This window comes from Chlamydotis macqueenii, chromosome 25, assembly GCF_036417535.1.
Source record: "Chlamydotis macqueenii isolate bChlMac1 chromosome 25, bChlMac1.mat, whole genome shotgun sequence".
Lineage (NCBI taxonomy): Eukaryota > Metazoa > Chordata > Aves > Otidiformes > Otididae > Chlamydotis > Chlamydotis macqueenii.
In genome coordinates this window covers 4,593,299-4,610,926 of record NC_141580.1, presented here as the reverse complement: position 1 = coordinate 4,610,926, position 17,628 = coordinate 4,593,299, and the positions used below count along the sequence as shown (strand labels likewise).

Below are 17,628 nucleotides of genomic sequence, written 5' to 3'. Positions count from 1 at the left end.
CGGGCGCGGCGCCGGAAGGGGCGGGGCTTCCGCTGACAGCGGCGGCGCGCGGGCCGGCTAGAGCACAGCACGGCCGGGGCGGAGCGGTCCCCGGGGCCTGCCCGCCATGGGGACACCGGGCACCGGGCACCGGGGCGGGGCGGGGCGGGGCGGGGCTGGGCCGGGCCAGGCCCCTTCCCCCCTCGCTGTCACCGCGGCCCGGGGTGGCCCGGCAGGCTCCGGTCCGCCCGCCAGTAGGGGGCGCTGTGGGCCCGCCAGGCCGCCGCGCCCCCTCCGCCGCCGCCGCCGCGCAGGTGGGGCCCCCGCCGGCCTCTGGGCTCGGCCCGGCCGCAGCGCTGCCCCGGGCGGCCCGCTGTGGGCAGCCCCGCAGGCCGCCTCGCCCCGCCGGCCTGGGCCGGCTGTGGGCACAGCCGCGTTCCCCGCCCGGGGCCTGGCAGCTGCGGGCTGGGCCTCCGGCCTCCCCTCGGGCCCTTGGCCCCGCCCGGCCTGGGCCGCGGGTGCGCCCCCCGAGCGGCCTGGCCGCCCCCCGGCCCGCAGCCCTCCCCCGACAGCCGTGTTTGGCAGGCGGATTCTTCCCGCGGCCCTCGGTGAGGCGGCATGGGGAAGAGCTGCAAGGTGGTTGTGTGCGGCCAGGCCTCCGTGGGGAAAACGTCCATCCTGGAGCAGCTCCTGTACGGGAACCATGTGGTTGGTGAGTGCGGGGAACGGGGAGGGAGCCTGGCGGGGGCCCGCCTGCCCGCTGGGTGCCAGGCAGCCCCGTGCTGCAGCTGGGCCGGGCCGTGACCCCATGGGCACGAACACCCCCTAAACACGGTGGGTCAGGAAGAAAGACCCCCGGTCCTGCCCCAGGCTACCCGGCAGGGCAGTTCTCCAGGTTGTGCCAGGGCCAGCTCCCCGGCCGGGGTCCCCACATCTCCCCTGCCCACCTCCCTGGCAGGCTCTGAGATGATCGAGACCCAGGAGGACATTTACGTGGGCTCCATTGAGACAGACCGGGGGGTGCGTGAGCAGGTGCGCTTCTACGACACGCGGGGCCTGCGGGACGGCCTGGAGCTTCCCAAGCACTGCTTCTCCTGCACGGACGGCTACGTGCTGGTCTATAGCACCGACAGCAAGGAGTCCTTCAAGCGGGTGGAGCTCCTCAAGAAGGAGATTGACAAGTCCAAAGACAAGAAGGAGGTGAGTACCACAGCAGAAAGGGGCTGCAGAGTGGGATCTGCTCCCTTTCTTCAAGTTTGCACCCAGAGACTCTCCTCTGGCTTGTCACAGGACAGTGACAGGGGTTCCTGTCCCGTAAGACTGTCAGTTGTAACCACCTGTTGTCCTGGGATGCTTTCTGCGTGTGCAAGCGCTCAACGGGCCCTTCCGCTTTGGGCTTGGAGAGACACAGCCCCGAACAGGCGGGGAAGCTGCCAGAAGGGGGAGTGCTGGGAAACGCGGTGTTTTAAAAAGCCTCGGCCCAGCCGGGGAATGAGCCGCAAGGTTGGCCCTGCCGCTGAGGGTCTTCAAAGCAGAGCCAGGCAGCACCGTTCAGCTCTGCGTTTGGTCCCTTCAGGAATTGTTCTCATCCTTTTGTGAACAGGTCACCATCGTGGTTTTGGGCAACAAGTGTGACCTGCAGGAGCAGCGCCGGGTGGACCATGACGCAGCCCAGCACTGGGCCAAGGGCGAGAAGGTGAAGCTGTGGGAGGTGTCCGTGGCAGACCGGCGTACGCTGATTGAGCCGTTCATCTACCTGGCCAGTAAGATGACGCAGCCACAAAGCAAGTCTGCTTTTCCCCTGAGTCGCAAGAACAAGGGCAGCGGATCCATGGATGGCTGAGCCTTGTTTTCCCTTCCATTGCCATCTCCTCTTCCTCACTCCCTCCTTCCCTTGCACATACCTCCTGCTGAGCCTGTTTGGCGCCGCAGAGCCTGCGGGGAAGCACGGTGGCACGAGGAATGGATGTCCCAGGGCTGGGGATGGTCTTTGAGGACGAGAGAGGTGACCCATCTCTCTGCACTGGGACAGGGACCGCTCTTTTCACCGCCCAGCCCCTGCAGGTCTGGAGGTGCTGCAGAAAAGCCAGGGTTGGCCGAGCGATGCCACTCCGCTCTCTGGGTGCGGGCCGGCAGCCGCGGGGGCCGTACGCTGCTAGAGGGGAGGCACAACACAGGGCTGGCCAGCAGGCGGGGATCCGTTCCCTCTCCGCAGCGGCTCTGGTTTGTATTTACTGCTGCCGTGTAAGCGGGGCAGCTCTCCCTCCTCCTACCCCAGCTGGCTCTGCGGTGTTCCCCAGCAGATCGCCCCTCACCCAGCAGCGCTGGCTGCTCCTTTACGCGCAGAAATACTCCGTCATCCTGCCCCAGTGAAGGCACAGAGCAGAGCGGGGCAAGGTGCTGGCACTGAGGGCAGGGTGCCCACATCCGCCACGCCACAGCCCTCTCCCGGAGCGCAGGCTCAGTCGTGACCTTGCAGAAGCTGGGACCACGCTTAGCCGGCGCGCCTTGACGCTGAGGGCTCTGGCAGCTCTGCCGCGGTGCTGACTCTCCTTTCACCACCACCACAAGACAAGGGAAAGGTGTCCCAGTCCTGCCCAGCAACGCGTGTTCCCTTCAGTTAGTCTGGGTCTGGGGGGGGGGGAAAAAAACAAAACCAAAAAACGAGAAAGCCCTGGCTTGTTTATACTTGTTCCTTTTATTTACTGAGTAACACAATAAAGCAATGAGATTCGATTATCAAAATATTTTCTTTTTTTTGTCCCAACAGTTATAGTACATCAAAAAAATATACAATGAACATTACAGGAGGGGTACTGGCCAAGTCCCTAGAGTCTGTTTATTCCATTTTTGTGGGTGGTTTGTTTTTTTTTTTTGTTTGAATCAAACTGTTCACATCACTCCAAGGTTATTTACAGAGGGGCACACGTTATCGAGCGCTACGGACTATGCCCTACTACCTAGTACAGCGTACGCTAAGTCAAAGGCAGTAAATGCTTCGGACAGCACGGGAGGGTTTCTGGAGGCGGGGGGACGCGACAGAGGGAGCGTGTTCTTACGCAGCGCGTTGCAGTATTATTGTTATTGGAAGGAATGGCTTTCAAGGGGTTAAAGTGCCGAGTGTAGGAGTGGATTTGGACTCCACTGTGGAGGGGTGAGGGGAGCAGCCACTGCTGGCTCCAGCTCAGGCTTTTTTAGAACAAAACGCAGGGGAACGACCCACCGGTGCCGAGCGGCTCCCACAGGCTGCGGCACTGCCGCTCCCGGCTCCCCGCGCTTCTGAGGCTGGTGGGCTTGCCGCGGGAGGGGACACGCTGCCCTTCTCTGCGGTGGCCAGGGCTGGGAGTGACCAGCGAGGCGGCCTGGGGAAGAGCACGGTGAGATGAGCCGGGGAGGGCTGGAGCCGGGCTGAGTGCCGGCTGCTTGGCACTGTGACGCTGTCGGGGCTGCGGTTCTCCCGCCGCCCGCGGGCTCCAGCCAGCGCAGGCTCCTGTCCTGTGGGACGTGGGGTCCAGGTTGTGTGTGACCCCTGGGCTGTGGGACCATCTCCCTGTCAAAGCCAGCGCTGCTGGGAGCCTTCCTTCTCTCAGCTGCTCTCCTGCCACCACTGTAGGACCTTTCAGTTGTCTTCATCTCCAGCCTTGCAAACAAGCTCACTCTTCTCCTGGTGCCTTCTCTCCGCTTCCCTCCTTCCCTGGGGCAGAGAGGAGATGGAGCCGTACCCAGGGGCTCCCTCGCGCTCCTGTCCTCGGCAGCAGGAGCGCAGCAGTGGCACTGCGGGTCAGCGCTGCCCACGGGGCGGGAAACGGGCCCCCCAGATGCAGGCGTATGGCTCCGTGCCGCCCCGCTCTCTCTGTGCAGGATTCCTGCCCTCGCCCGAGGCTCCAGCTCTGGGAAGCAGAAGCATTTTGGCTGCGTGAGTTACCCGTTGGCCGGTTCCCATGCGCCTCCCTTTGCCAGGACCCCGTCCTGAGCATCGCTGGAGCGCGCTGGGCAAAATCCTCCCGAAATCCAGGCAGTGCTTATGGCCAAGACGTCGGATGTGCGTGCTTGTGCGTGCGGACTCCTCGGTGCACAAACCAGCCTCTTCCCAAGGGCTGGGAGGGAACGCGGGCTGCAGCGGAGGTCTCCGAGCCGGCAGCCGGGGCCAGGAGATGGGAAGGGAATCGTCTGCAGAGAGCCAAGCGTTGCATTGTTTCTCCTGCCCCCACCACCACTCCTGGCTGTACGGACAGCGTGAGCACCAAAGTAAAACGCAGACAGCGAATGCGGCGGGCAAGCTGCTCCCCCTGGATTGCATAGATCGGGGTGGGTTGTCACTCCAGCGTGAGGTCCATTTGGGTTGCAACTTTCCTGCATATTTCTATTTACAGCAGCGCGCTGGGAACCCGGAGCGCCGTGGTTACAGTTTTCAGACCAGGTCATCGCTGGGCTTTCTGAGCACAGTGAACAGCAGAGCTGCGGCTTCGGGGTCTCTCCGGAACGTCACAGGGAGAGCGCCAGGCGCAGCTGCGGGTGCCGCCTGCTCCTTCGTACCTGATTGTCCGGGCTGCTGGGGACACCTTTGTTTTTGGGAGTCATCGGCAACTCCCTGGAAGCTCCTAACGGGGATGGGGTTGGAGGGCCGGGCACGGCGGCTGGCCGGCAGGTGAGAAGCAGCGTTGCCTTTCACTGGAGATCCAAAAGTGCTTTAGGGACATTCACTCAGCCTCACAGCATCTCCCGGGAGGTAGGGGCAGGGCTGTCCCCCGCGGGTGGGACAGAGGCAAACAGCTGGCACAGAGAACGGGGTCACCTCCTCGGGGAGCCCACGCCGGGCGGCCCGGCTCTCCTGTCCTCACTGGGCTGGAGCGGGGCCCGTCTCCGGCCGCGTGCCCAGGTTGTGTGCTTCTCGGGGGCCAGGGCGGGGGCAGTGTGCTTTCGGAGGGAGGAGGTGCCGGCCCTGGGCTTGGGCTATTGCTCTCGGAGTGAAGATACAGTCGGTGTGGCTGGTGCCCGCCACGGCGGGGCTCTTTGGCTGGTGGGATGGAGGAGGTTGTGGGGTGTAGGGGGCTGGTGGGCAGCAAGGAAACCCCTGGCCAGCACAGGCAAGTGCAGGGCTGGCGAGGGCACAGCCAGCCTGGTCTGAGAGGGGAACTGCCAACTTTCTGCTTGTGCTGGCGTCATTTCTCCCAGTAAGAACTGGGCTGAGGCTTCTCTCGCAGTTCCCTTCCCACTGGGCTGGCAGGATCAGCTGGCCAGAGGGATGCTCCTTCCCGTAGGGACCAACCAGCTCCTCTTCTTCCAGTCTGGCCACTGGCGGGGACGACGAACAAGCCAGCGGGCCAAGGACGGGCAGCCCCTGGCCACCGAGACAATCCTGGTGACTCAGGCACCGTCCTCTCCCATGTGCTGCCCAGTCGTGCGATGGGCTCCTCTGCTGAGCGCGGGGGCTGGCACGGGCTGGGGGAGCGGCGGGGACGCGCGGCGGGGCTGGCTGGGCTCTGCCAGGGTCTCTTGCTCCAGCAGGAGCCCGCTCGAAGCAAAGGAGAAGCTGGGGTTGATGTCTACGACTATGGTTTCTCACCAGCCAGAAGAGCAGCCCGCCTGGGAGTGCCGCCCCGCGGCGCGCAGCCCCCGCGGCACAGCCTGGCCCGCGGCAGACGGACCCTCGGCAGGCGAGCGGCTCTAGTAGGGCGCGAAGACGATGGGGCCCGGCGTGGTGCGGACGTGGGCTGGCGGCGTTCGGAAAAGGGCTGGTCCGAGGATCGGGGCTTGGAAGAGGGTGGTGGCAGCGGCTGGTCTCAGGGCGAGCGGGCCAGGCATGGCGCAGACGGCGGCGGCGGTCAGTGGGCTCGGCAGGAAGCGGGTGGCCAGGGTTTTGGTGAGATGCTTCTGCAAAGCCAGCTTGGACTGCAGGGAGGGAGGAGGAGGAGAGACAGCGTGAGGCACGCGGCCGCACAGGAGCCCCCAGCTCCCCGGGCCAGGCAGGTGGCCCCTGCCCACGTCTGCTTTCAGCTGAGCTCTCGGTAAACGCAGCCCCCGGCCCCGGCCCAACACAGGCTCCATCCCACAGCCCCGGTCCCTCGGCTCAGCCGCCGGCGGGTCAGAGCACGCAGGGATGCCCCAGCCGTGACAACCTCCCCTGGAGGTCCCCAGCCCCACCACACTGTCCCAGAGATCTGCCCTGGCTCTTGCCATGGCTGGGCCGTTCCCTGCGTCAGTGCGTTCCTCTGGTGCCCTGGGATGACACTTGCCGTGAATCTCTCTGCTAAGCCATGTGTCCCTGCAAGCAGACGCTTAGGCTTGGTTTAACTGAGCCACGCCTCAAGCCCCCAGCCACCCACCCACCCCAGCTCTCCTGGTCAGAAATCGTGAAACTGGTGGAAGAATGGTTGTGAATGCTGCTGCCAGAGGACTCACACGTTATTCCCGTGATTTCCTTCCACAAATAAAGACTCAAAACTCCTCTCACCACTACAGCCTGCCCTCCCGGAGGGGAGCAGGTTAGATGCGATCATAGGAACTGAGGCTTTGAGAAAAGCAGGCCCTGCGTCCCACTGGAAGAGATGGCTAATGCGGCGAGTGCTGTTTCGGCGAGCAAACCGAGCGGGTAATTTGCAGGCAGACAGATACCTTGAGAATACTCACTGCGAGGGCAGCGTTCTTCTGCAGCTTGTTATAGGGGCTGTACTTGGGCTTGGGCGGCTTCCCCGCCAGCCTGTCTTTGTGCCTCCGGCTGCTCATGTGCTAGGAGAGGAAAACAGCCCGATCACCCGGAGCCAGGGCAGCGCCGCGGCACCGCGCGGGTGACACCCATCGCCTTCTCGCAGGGGACCGGCAGGCACCCACCCCGAGCCCCCGGCGCCTGTGCAGAGGGGTCCGCGCGCCCGGTGCTCCTGTGCTCCCAGGGGAAAGGCGCGCGCCAGGCCTGCCATCGTCACCTGTTTGAGCTGGGTCTCCGAGTTCACGTAGATCTCGCACACTTGGCAGTGAAACGCCTTGTTCTGGATGTTGATGCTGCCCTTGTTGCCGATCCGCTTGGACTTGTGCCCGGCCCGGGAGAGGAGCTTGCCTCGGCCTCGCCGCATCTGGGTGGCGTGACCCTCCAGCATCGACTTGTGCTTGGCGCCTGGGCGGCAGAGGGAACGCTCGGCAAACGCCGACTTGGCAAACAAACCCAGCGCCACGGCAGCGGGAAGGACGCCCTCCGAGCAACCGGCCCGGCAACACTGTGCGTCCCCCATCCCCTGGGACCCAGCTGCCCCCACCTCCCTGTGCCTGGCAGAGGGGACAAGGAGCCACCTGGAAGTCCGGACTCTCGCGGAAGACGCGGCAGCCCGTTCCCCAGCCCTGCCGAGCTCTCGTGGCCAGCCGCGCTTCGCAGGCAGACCAGGAACGCTCGGCTTCCCAATGACCCCCCCCTGCTCTCTCCACACGCCAGACCTTCGGAGAAACCGCTATTTTAAGTGCGTGCTGGAGCCCGTCGCCTGTCCCCGGGCGCTAGCACAGTCTGCAGAGCCGGGCACGCGTCGCCTTCCGTGCTGCAGCATCTGAGCTGCGCCCAAGGTCAGAGAGGATCCGGCTGCAGAGCCAGGAATAGCTCAGCGGGGCCGCAGGAGGTGGGGAAGGAGGAACCCGAAATCCCCACACACCTGGGGACAGGGCGCTCTGTCCCCTGCCAGCGCCGGGACGGCGGGGTGGGGGTGGGCCAGTAATTTAAGCCACCGCTAATTCATTCTATTTTTTAAGGCGCTAAGCAAGGAGCTCGAGCGCCAGTGACAGCCACGGAGGAGCGCGAGCCTGCAAACGTTCTGTGGGTTTGTTTGTTTGTTCTTTTTCCCCAAATCAGCTCCTACATTTGTAACCGGAGCTGACAAAAGCAAAAGGACACGTTGGCAGCTAAGCCGCCGTGGTGTCCTGAGCCAACCCTGCGCGTGGCTGCTGCCGCCGCCCCGGCTCCCAGCGGGTGCTTGGTGCTGGGGGAACTGGTTCCCAGTGCTCGCTGAGCTGGGGGAGAGGAGGCCATTCCCTTTAAAATTGGGGTGCCCGTTCTTGTTTAGCATCCTCTAAAGGGGTGAGCCAGGAGCTGCAGGCCCCATTGGGGGGTCCCCTGCACTGCAGTGGCTGCACCCCCCCCACCGTCCCCGGGGGGTCCAGCTGCCAGGGGACCCTGGGGCCCCAGACGCCTGCCAGCCCCAAACAATAGGATATCATCTGACCTTGCTAAAATTCACTCCATCAGCTGCAGCACAGGTAAAACACTGTCGCTTATCTTTGCAAGCCACACTAATTAACCCTTTTAATCGAAGCAACATTCATTAACGCTCGCCATTGCCCTGCAAGGCTGCTGGCGGCGGGGCACGGCTGGGCTTTGCAAGGGGCCCGTCCCCCCCGCGTGGGCGATGCCCTTACCGGTGTTGTGAGCCTCCAGCTGGGACAGGGAGTTGACGGTCACTTTGCAGGTGGGACAGTACAGGTGCTGTTTGCTCTTCTTCCCCTCCTTCTCGCTTTCGGGGGCCGAGCTGATGCTGCCACCTGATTCAGCCGCTTGCGCCTCGGCCGCCTGCGCCTCAGCCACCTGCGCGGCGGAGGAGGCCACGCTGGTGGCATCCGATGTGCCCTCTGAGAGCTCCGAGGCCAGCGGGGAGCCCAGCGAGGCGACGCTGCCCGACAGCTCCGCGGGCGACTCCTCGGCGCTGGGCGTCAGCCCCAGGCTGCTACACTCGCCCTCCGGCTCCTGCAGGCCGTTGGCTTGAGCTTGGGAGGGAAAGGGAAGGGAGAAAGGGGGAAAAAAAGAAAGAAATGGGCAGAAAGGGAAAGTTCTCTGTGCTTGAATGGGTTTTTTGGATTTCAGAGAGCATCTCTGCGCTCCCCGTGACCATCCCAGGCACTGCTCATGTTCATCCCTGCTGAGGACGGCTCTTCCCAAAGTTTCTCCCATTCCTGTTTCCATCTGTGGCTCATGGCAGCCGGGCTCAGCACAAAAGCCTGGGTGGGCTCCGGCGCTGCCTCAGCTCGGGGGGACCCGGCCCTGCAGCAGCCCTCCTCAGCCCCACCGGCAGCTGGCCGTGGCGGGATGCTCGGACACGAGGCTGCCGCGTGCCGGGATTTAACCAGGCTCTTGGGGATGCCGCGGCCACGGCGGGGCTGCGAACACAAACGCCGCTGCACCCCAGGGAACCGGCCAGGTCGCTCACACCGGACTCCCCCGCAGCCCCTGCCCGCGTACCTGTGCCGCCGGGCTCCCCACTGTCCTCGGGGCTGGGGGTGAAATCGGCTGCGCCATCCCGGCCGGCAGCCACCGCCGCAGCCCCCGCCGCCTTCTGCTTGTTCTTCATGGCCTCGATGGCTTTCAGCCTCCGCGCGTGCTTGTGGCCCTTGTAGTGGGCTTCCGCCTGGTTCTGGGGAGGGAGAGACGGAGACGGCCGTGTCGGTGCGGCGGCCGGACAGACGGACACGGGGAGGATGGGGTAGGCGTCAGCCCCGAGCCGCGGCCGCTCGGACACGTTTCCAGTGCAGCCCCCTCCCTGATGACATTGATGCCGGGGCCAGGGCTGCCTTGGAGGTGGTATTTTTGGTATTTTTGGCTCGGTGCAGCGCAAAGCTGCTTTCCTCCCCCCAGACTACTGTGCACACAAACATGTTCGGGCTGAGGTATCGCTTCGCTCAGACATCATCGCGTTGCACAACCAAGATAAGGACCCTGCTCTGATTAAATGCATCCAGCCACTTTTAAAAGAAGCTTTCAAGTAAAATTTATGACTTCAGAACCATCCAATGAATGGCTAGCTGTAAAAATAAAATTTAAAAGTACGTTGGTGAGGAGGACACGTCCCCCATCGTAACCTAATGGGTGTCCGACATGCAATTCACGTTCACGGGCTCCTTTCTCCCAGCGAATGCTGCATAATGAAGCGCGTGCTGATGGGTTCATGCCTGCACTGAACTGATAAAAACGTACACAAAAGAAAGTCACCTGCACATTTGTGTACTCCGCCGTCAGGGACAATGCCACACTGTCCCCAAAACAGCCGCAAGTTTAGTGATTTACGGAAAGCAAACCCAATATGCATTAAAACGCTGTACCACTGAGCAGCACGGATTAATTTGCACGGCGTTTTCGGAGGCCGGCTGAGGTTTCCTGGTAGGAAGAAGCATCCCTTCCCTCCCCCCGCGGCTTTCCAAGGGCTGGGAATGGTGTCTGGGGCTGGGCAGCGACGGCGGGGTACGTGGGAACACGCAAGGCCCGAGCGAGCGCGGGCCCTCATTAGCAAAAACAATAACCTCCCACCAGATAACGGGGCTGGGCCGGGCCAGGCTGCAGCCAAAGTAGGTCACCCGGCACCGCTGCCGCTCCGCGCCGAAATACCAGCGGCATGCGAGGGTCTGCACCGGGACGTGACCTCGGGGGGGGACGCAGGGACGGGCAGAGCGGCACGGAGTGCGGGAGCGCGTGGTGGGACTGATTGTCCCGGCACTGCGCTTCCAGCCGGGATGAAGCTTGGAACGGGAAAGCGACACTTATCCCCGAGCCGCTCGGTTGCGGAGCGGAATAATTAAGCCCAGAAACGCTGACTTTTGCTGGCAGAGCGGCACCCGGCCCCGGGCTCTGCTGATGCAGCTCGGCCAGGCCGCGACGGCACCTCCGCGGCACAGAGACTGGGCTGGGGGCCGTGCTACCAGGGGGCTCGCTGCCCGGGAATGCTCCATGGGGATGCTCCCAGGCCGGCAGCCCCACAGATAACGTAGGTGCTGGGGCTGGGATGAGCGCGGGAGGCCCCTGCCGCCATCTCTGCCCCGCACGCCATCAGCAGTGGCGCAGAGGAGCGGGTGGACTCGCACCAGCGCTGCCGTGTGGAAGCTCTCGCTGCTCCGCTCTTCTCCCAAACCCCCAGCCCGCTCCTGCCAGCTTCGAGCGAGAATTCCCTTCCAAACTTTTTAAAATCAGTTTTCCCCACAAAAGATGCGCTGCCTGCAGTTCACTACCACAGGGATCAATGCATGCTTCCTTCCTCCCCTCTACAAGGTAGTTGATCTACTTAGAATAAAAGATTGGGAAAAAACGCCAGCTGCCACAGCAGAGCTCTGGGAAGCCGAGGCTGGGAAGATGGTATTTCGCTCCCAAAGACCCGACAAAATTGCACAGGTTGTTATCAGCAGCTTTGGCCCAAACACCAAGACAGGGAACAGACCTGAACAGAACGGTGAGGAGCAGAAAGAGCCAGCGCGGCAAACGGGACACGGCAGCGCCGGGAGCGCCCGGGCCCACGCGCAGGGAGATGCGGGTGGAAATGTCAGCAGGGCAGGGGCAGAGCTCTGAGGAGCTGCCGTCAGCGCGACGGGCTGCGCCGTGCCCCAGTCCTGGGACGCTCCTGCTCCGCCGCCGGCGCTGGCACCATCCCCGCACGCCCACCCAGCCCCAGCCCCGCTTACCGCAGAGTTGAAGCGCAGGTGGCAGATGTTGCAGGAGATGAACTGCTTCTTCTTGAGCGGGGCGGGCATGCCGAAGGTGTGGCTGATCACCGCCTTCTGCACCGGGTCCATCTGGAAGGGGAGGGAAGGCAGAGCGCGGCTGGGTGCCACGCCACCACGGCCGCCCCGGCACGGCACGGCACGGCGACCCGGCTGTCCCCTGCACCCGCTCTGCTCGCCGAGGGGCCGCTGTGAACGCCGGCGGGGCTCGTGCCCTGTGTCTGGAAGGAGCGAGCGGCCAGGGTGGCAGAGGAGCCTCGCTGGCACAGGGCAACGCCCGCGGTGTCGATGCCTGTTCTCGTCCTTTTTAAACCATCCCTGAAAAAACCAAACTGGCAGGAGCCAAACGCCTGCTGTGGTCTGGCAGAGGGGACAAGGCCGCTGCGGGGGCACAGCCTGCGGACCCCATCCTCCCCGGCCCCACCACGCTCCCCTGCGAGCCCCCCGTCCCCTCTCGCCCCACCGCAGACACCGGTGTCACAGGTGGCAAACCATCGGTTTCCATCTGAGCTCCCAGCTGCCGCCCTCCACCTCGCGATGCCAGGGCAGCTTTCCGAGAGGCTTAGCAGCAGCAGAAACCACCAAAACAGGGCAGAGGCGATCAAACGAGCAACCGGCCGTTAATCCTCCACGTGCCCTCCGGCACGGAGCTGAAACGTCCCCGTGCAAAGCTGAAGGCACGCGTGGCTCCGCTCGCCCACGCCGGGGCCGGGGGGACAACGGTGCCCGCCGCTCGCCCGGGGCACGGTGCCGGTAAAGCGCTCGGGGCTGCCGCGCTGCCGGTCAGGTGCGCGCTTTGCCCGCTCGAATTGAGCAACAAGGCTGACGACTCGCAAGCCCGTGCAGCCCCTGGTATCTCGGCGGGCACGCGCGCGGAGCCAGGACAGCCCCAGTTATCCGCAGCGAGCCGTGTCCGCGGCGAGGCAGATGCGTGCAGGCTGATGACAGCCCCCGGTGCTTCTGTCTCTCCCGAGGCCTCGGCATCATTCCTCAGCCCAGGCAGCAAACTTGCTGGAAAAGCCGTAATTGTCTTAAACAAAATACATTTATTAAGGGGGGAAAAATAAGAATAACCTCTTTGTTTGAGCGCGGCTGCAATCTATAATGCAAGCATTGTTCCCCTACCCTGTGGCACAGGAAGATTATCTTATCTGAGTCCTGCTGTCAGCAGAGCCCTGGGTTTTCAGGCGATCGTATTTCTCCGCAAAGCCATTTCGTCGCTCAGACAGGTGCATCAGTCTTCGAGGCACATGCCCGGACAACGGAGCCATTATCAAAACCCCAAATTCCTTTCCAGGAGTGAGCGGAATGGTAAAAGCAGGTGATTAATGAAGTGCCTGTTTGCTATGAAACGTCGCTCACTTATCTGGCGTACAAACGAAGAGGCGTTCGGGGTTCAGCGGAGACCCGGAGGAAGCTACAGATGGCAAAGGTGCTGCTCCACCCCTGACGAGCTACGGGCAGCCTCCCTGCGCTGCCAGGCCGCGGGCAGAAGCGGGGCTGGCACTTGTTTTCAAGAGAAACACTCTCCTTTTCCACGCAAAGGAAAGAAAAATGGCTCTAACCTTCACAGCGGCATCAGCTCTGGCAGCTCCCGTGGCCTCATCCATGCCCCAAGCACCGGGCAGGAGGCAGAGGAGGATGCAGAAGAAAGGGAGATGCCGGCACGAGGATGCAAAGCCGGCCAGAGACTGTCCTGGCACAAACCCAAACCCGCCAGCGAAGCCAACGGCGCCAGGGCCGTGGTCGAGCACTGACTCCAGGGCAGCAGCGCTGAGCGGTCCCAGCAAAGGGCCCCCTCGTCCTCCTGGGGCACAAGGCGATGGCACCAACCCGGGTCTTTACCCCAGCGCTTTTTTGCCAAGCCCCACTGCCCGGCCCCAGCCTGGCTCCCTCCGACGCGCAGCGCCAAACGCACCCGAAGCACCCGGAGCCCTCCTGCTATTCCCGAATGAAAACACAAACGCACCATCGACGTCTCCCTAACGTCTGCACTCACTGCCGCTCCCGACACGAAAGTGACCCCCAGCTCTCTGCAGGGCCGGCGAGGGCCTGTGCCGCGGTACGTACCGGCACCCGCGGCCGGCTGCGCTGGGCTCTTCCCGGCGGTTCCCAGCAGAACGGAGCTGACGGCAGCGGCAGGCTGTGGGCACTGCGCGCTCGAAGAGTAAAGATCTCCGCTTTATCGCCAGTTCTTATTGACTCACGTTACTTTGTTTATCCCTGGATGTTCCGCCTGATATAAATAGAGATCCCTGCGCTCCGCTCCCACCGGAATTCACAGGGACACAGCATCACTTCGCATCGCGTCTCCTGCCGTGCTTTTACGAGGCGCTGCTGGGTCCCGGGGATTTGCAGCACCCCAAGAGCTGCAAAGGGCCTTTCGAGCACGAGATGTGCCTTCTGTGTTGCAATAGGATTTTTTTTTTTTTCCCCCTGTCGTTGCTGCTTTAAGTGGCAGGAGAGCTCAGCTTGGAAAGGTTTCGCTCGCTGCAAAATAAAACATCTGCTGGGTTCATGAGAGCCTTGTGACCTGCTCAAAGCGCACGGCAGTCGGCTGAGCAGTCGCAAACAGCTCCTGCTCCACAGGGCAACACCGAATCCTGCGCAGCATCGCCAGCAACGCTGGGTGAGCAAGGGCAAACCCTCCGACCTCTTTTTACAGCTCCTCAGACACGGCAGCTCTCCCAAAAAGTAAAATACCCAGACTGACACCCCCTCCCACATCACGCAGGGGCAGTCCGTGACCCGGCATCGCGCTCACTTGGGCAGAGGAACCAGGAGCCGCCAGCTCGGCTCCGGGTCGCAGCGATGCTCCAGCCCTGCATCCCACGAGGACGGGGACTCTGCTCTGGCTCCCTGCAAAGCTGCCTGCCCAGCCTCAGCCACAAACGCATCCGAAGGGGAGGCTCCCGGCCCCGGATGACCAGGCCTGGCTTTGCCCAGCCAGCATCGCGCGCTGGGCTCGGGGCTGAGCTCAGAGCGATCAACTCAAGGTGCCCGCAGAGCCGGGATAGCCTCCCCCAGCGTCTCCATCCCCGTGCCCAACTCATCCTCCGCAGCAGAGGAGTTCCCCCGGGCTCCAGCAAGCGCAAGAGAGTCATTTTCCAAATTTTTTCCTTTTTTTTTAAAGCAACGCAACTCTGGAGAACACGTGCCAAGGCAGGGGCAGGCAGGAGCCAAGCAGAACAAACAACGGGGTCTGGTTCAAGTCAGCTACTGACTCCTGCGACTATAAAAAGGAGCCCAGACAAAGAGCAGCAACCTTAACGGCGTCAAAAAATTCCTCCTCTCCTGTGTTTCTGCTTGTTAGCGCAGGGGAGAGACAGGCTAGAGCCGAGATTTCAAAAGAGTTTAAAGGAGTTGGATGTCTGACTCCCATTCAACAGCAGCAGGAATCCTGTACTTAATTTCTGCGGCTGCCTTTGAAGGTCTCGGCGATAATTTGCACCTTCCGAGCACATTTAATCTCAAAGCCCTGTACAAAAGGCCAGCGAGCAAGCATGGAAAAAGCCGAGGAAAGTCCTGTTTCCAGGCTCAAGAGGGAAAAAAACAGGCATTTACCAACCCAGAACCGTCCGCCCTGCCTCTGCGGGGGAGAGGGGGGAGCAGCCCCGGGTCCTGCTCCCCACTGCCGCTGCCCTTTGGCATCCCAAAAAAATCAGTGATGCTGGGTCCCAGGGGAATCCTGGCGTTCAGGGACCCAAAGCACGGCATGAGAGGGGCTCGCGGAGCAGATCCCATCCCTCCCATCAGCCAGAGGCACAGGGCAGCCGGGTGGTGGGAGAAGTCCCACAGCGACCAGGCTCGCCCGACGCCCGCAGCCACGCGGCACCAGCCACGCTCCTTGTATCTTTATACACCTTCTCTCTCTCTCTCTTTCATTTCCTTTATTCATTTTTCAACTAACGAACTGCTCTCCAGAGCTACTTCATTACTATTGATTCCAGGAGGAAATTCCAATTGATCTCGGTTAAAACGAATCATCTTTTTAATTCTCACACATAAGGCAGTGGCTGGGCAGGAACCGCTCCAAGCTATGGGCAGGGCAGGTGCACTGCACCAGCATCCAGCGGCCAATTAGTTACCAAATTCTGGTAATCGAGCCACAAATTCTCTGGCGGGGTTTGAGGAGCGGTGTTGTGCAGAAGAGGGGTCCGGCAGCCGACGCCCACCCGCCCGTGGGGACTCACCGTGTTGAAGTTGGGGAAGAGGTTGAGCGGTGACGTCCCGTTGAGCCTGAAGGTCAGAAAGTGCTTGATGTCCAGGGGGGGATGAAGGGGACGGCCAGGGATGGGCAACGACGCGAGGAGGGGGCTGCTGTGTCCGGAGGGACCTGGGCGGGCAGAGGGGAAAGAGCGGCGTTAGCGTTGGTGGCTCCTGCTCGCGGCGCAGGGACGCAGCACGGGGGGGGGACACGGCATGGAGGACCATCTGCCGCAGGCTCCGGACACTCCTCGGCAAAAGGTCCCAGGCCAGGGTGGCCCCAGGCACCCCTTTGCTTTTTGGGCTCAAAACCAGCATCCCAGCTCAAAGCCGAACACAGTCACCTTCGTGTTGGGAGTGTCGACATGCGCAGGGGTACGCTGCGAACCTTCGGAAAGGTGTCAAAGCCCCCGCTCTGGAAAACAGCCCCTTCCCCGGGCTCTCCTGCACCGGCACCACGGGGGCTCCTCCTTACCCGGGTCTGTGCTTTTTTTGGGCGCAGGCAGCAGCCAGAAGAGCCCCAGCCCCAAGCATCCCTGCGAATGCTGCTGGGTGGGGGGCAGAGATCCGAGCAGCCCCTGCCGCAGCACCGCCCCGGCTTTGCAAAGGTCTCAAATTTTGGGTGTCCCCGAGCCCGGCCAAGCCACTCCGGCACCCCAGCTCTGCCCCTCCGCAGGTATTTTGGGTGGAAACCCCCAGGGACGGGCCTCCCCCATCCCAAGCCATCAGCCCACTCCCCGGGCAGGCGCTGCCGCCCACTTTGCATCGTCCCCCGCAAACCAGCCGCGAGCTCTGGCGTGTGATATAAAAATAGCCTGGAGTTATTAATAATTCTCTGTTTAAAAAGAAGAACACCTCTGGGAAGGAGGGGAGGTCAAACAGAAGGGCTCTGCCTCCAGCCCCAAACCCGTCCCAGCACCCCGAGCGCAGTGGGTTTTCCACCCGGATTCATCCATCCCCCCGCCCGGAAAGGATGCTCCGACCGGTGGAGGGTCCGGGCTGGGCTCCCGCACCCGTGCACAGCTCTGAGAGCAAGGAGGGGGGGAAAACTGGAATAGCCAAATGAATAAAAGACAATAAATCAGAAAAGGTTTGAAATCGCCGCGAGCCAGAAAATCCCACTGGCATCTCGCACGGCTTTGCGCCTCCTCCAGCCTGGTTTGGCAGCCGCGCCCCAACACTGGCTGCGCAGGATGAGGGCCCCAGGCCGCAGCGGGGTGGTGCCGCTCGCCCCGTAACGCTTTGCTTTTTTTCGCTCTACACCCAACCCTCCATTGGCAGAAACCAGGCTGGTGCTGGAGTCGAGACACAAATCTGAAATTCAAAGTTCGAAAGATTTTCTGAATTTGAGCAGCAAGCGCGCGGGGCCTGCGGGCGACAACGACCTCTTTCTGGGAGAGCGCACACGGGCGGCTCTTCGGCGGCACCGGAGCCATCCCCGAGTCAGGCCTGGCCCCAGGGAAAAATTACATTTTGCTTCATCAGGCGTGCATTGATCGAGTTAATTCCGGAGTCGCCCAGAAGGGAAATCTGTGAAACTGCTTAAAAATAAATAAATAAAATTATAGAGCAACAGCGACAAGGCAGGGAGTAAAAGCAAGCAGAAATGGGTGAACAATGTGTAATTAACCTTCTGAGGCGTGAAATGGTGTTTCTGCCTCAAATCATCTGAGACGGCAGGGCCGGGGCCTGGGGAGCCGGCCCCCGGGGACCCCCCGGCCCACGCACGCAGCCGCGGCCCCGCGCGAGAGCGGCGGGTGCAACGCAGGCGTTTGGGGCTGGACTGAAGGGTTTCTGCTTGCCTTTGTCAGTACGCTTCGCCCCGACCTTAAAATTCTGCACAAATTCAATCTCACGCTGGGAGGAATGGGGGCGGGCGAACGCCTCTGCCCCTACCATCGGTAACCGAATAAAGGGGAGTTCGGAGCCCAGCCAACGCCGCCACCCCGGTGAAACCCGCCTGTCGCCGCATGGCCCCACGGCCGAGGG

The 17,628-nt window shown here is 62.6% G+C and overlaps 2 protein-coding genes across 3 annotated transcripts in view; one reads left to right on the top strand and one right to left on the bottom strand.

Moving 5' to 3' along the window:
• The first annotated feature begins 518 nt into the window (after positions 1 to 518).
• On the top strand, positions 519 to 2,618 carry NKIRAS2 (NFKB inhibitor interacting Ras like 2). Its single transcript, XM_086766528.1, has 3 exons — positions 519 to 691; positions 938 to 1,179; positions 1,583 to 2,618. The coding sequence occupies exons 1-3, from the start codon at positions 598 to 600 to the stop codon at positions 1,820 to 1,822; spliced, it is 576 nt and encodes a 191-aa protein (XP_086622654.1). The 5' UTR covers positions 519 to 597; the 3' UTR covers positions 1,823 to 2,618.
• A 40-nt stretch (positions 2,619 to 2,658) lies between these two features.
• Positions 2,659 to 17,628, bottom strand: part of ZNF385C (zinc finger protein 385C) — a 54,480-nt gene continuing 39,510 nt past the window's right edge. The window contains exons 3-9 of one of the 2 annotated variants that reach the window (XM_086766518.1): positions 15,627 to 15,769; positions 11,395 to 11,505; positions 9,191 to 9,362; positions 8,374 to 8,718; positions 6,903 to 7,090; positions 6,595 to 6,708; positions 2,659 to 5,871 (exon numbers count right to left, since the gene is read on the bottom strand). In XM_086766518.1, coding sequence (XP_086622644.1) covers positions 5,647 to 5,871; positions 6,595 to 6,708; positions 6,903 to 7,090; positions 8,374 to 8,718; positions 9,191 to 9,362; positions 11,395 to 11,505; positions 15,627 to 15,769 — 1,298 coding nt within the window. In that variant the 3' untranslated portion in view covers positions 2,659 to 5,646. The remainder of the gene's footprint in view (positions 5,872 to 6,594; positions 6,709 to 6,902; positions 7,091 to 8,373; positions 8,719 to 9,190; positions 9,363 to 11,394; positions 11,506 to 15,626; positions 15,770 to 17,628) is intronic. The other variant, XM_086766519.1, reaches the window with a different exon arrangement.

Bases quoted from the DNA above. Each gene is read 5' to 3' on its own strand.
- NKIRAS2 (XM_086766528.1), top strand. From the start codon at position 598: ATGGGGAAGAGCTGCAAGGTGGTTGTGTGCGGCCAGGCCTCCGTGGGG. The intron at 692-937 runs GTGAGTGCGGGG...CCTCCCTGGCAG, and splicing joins GTACGGGAACCATGTGGTTG to GCTCTGAGATGATCGAGACC. The intron at 1,180-1,582 runs GTGAGTACCACA...TTTTGTGAACAG, and splicing joins AGTCCAAAGACAAGAAGGAG to GTCACCATCGTGGTTTTGGG.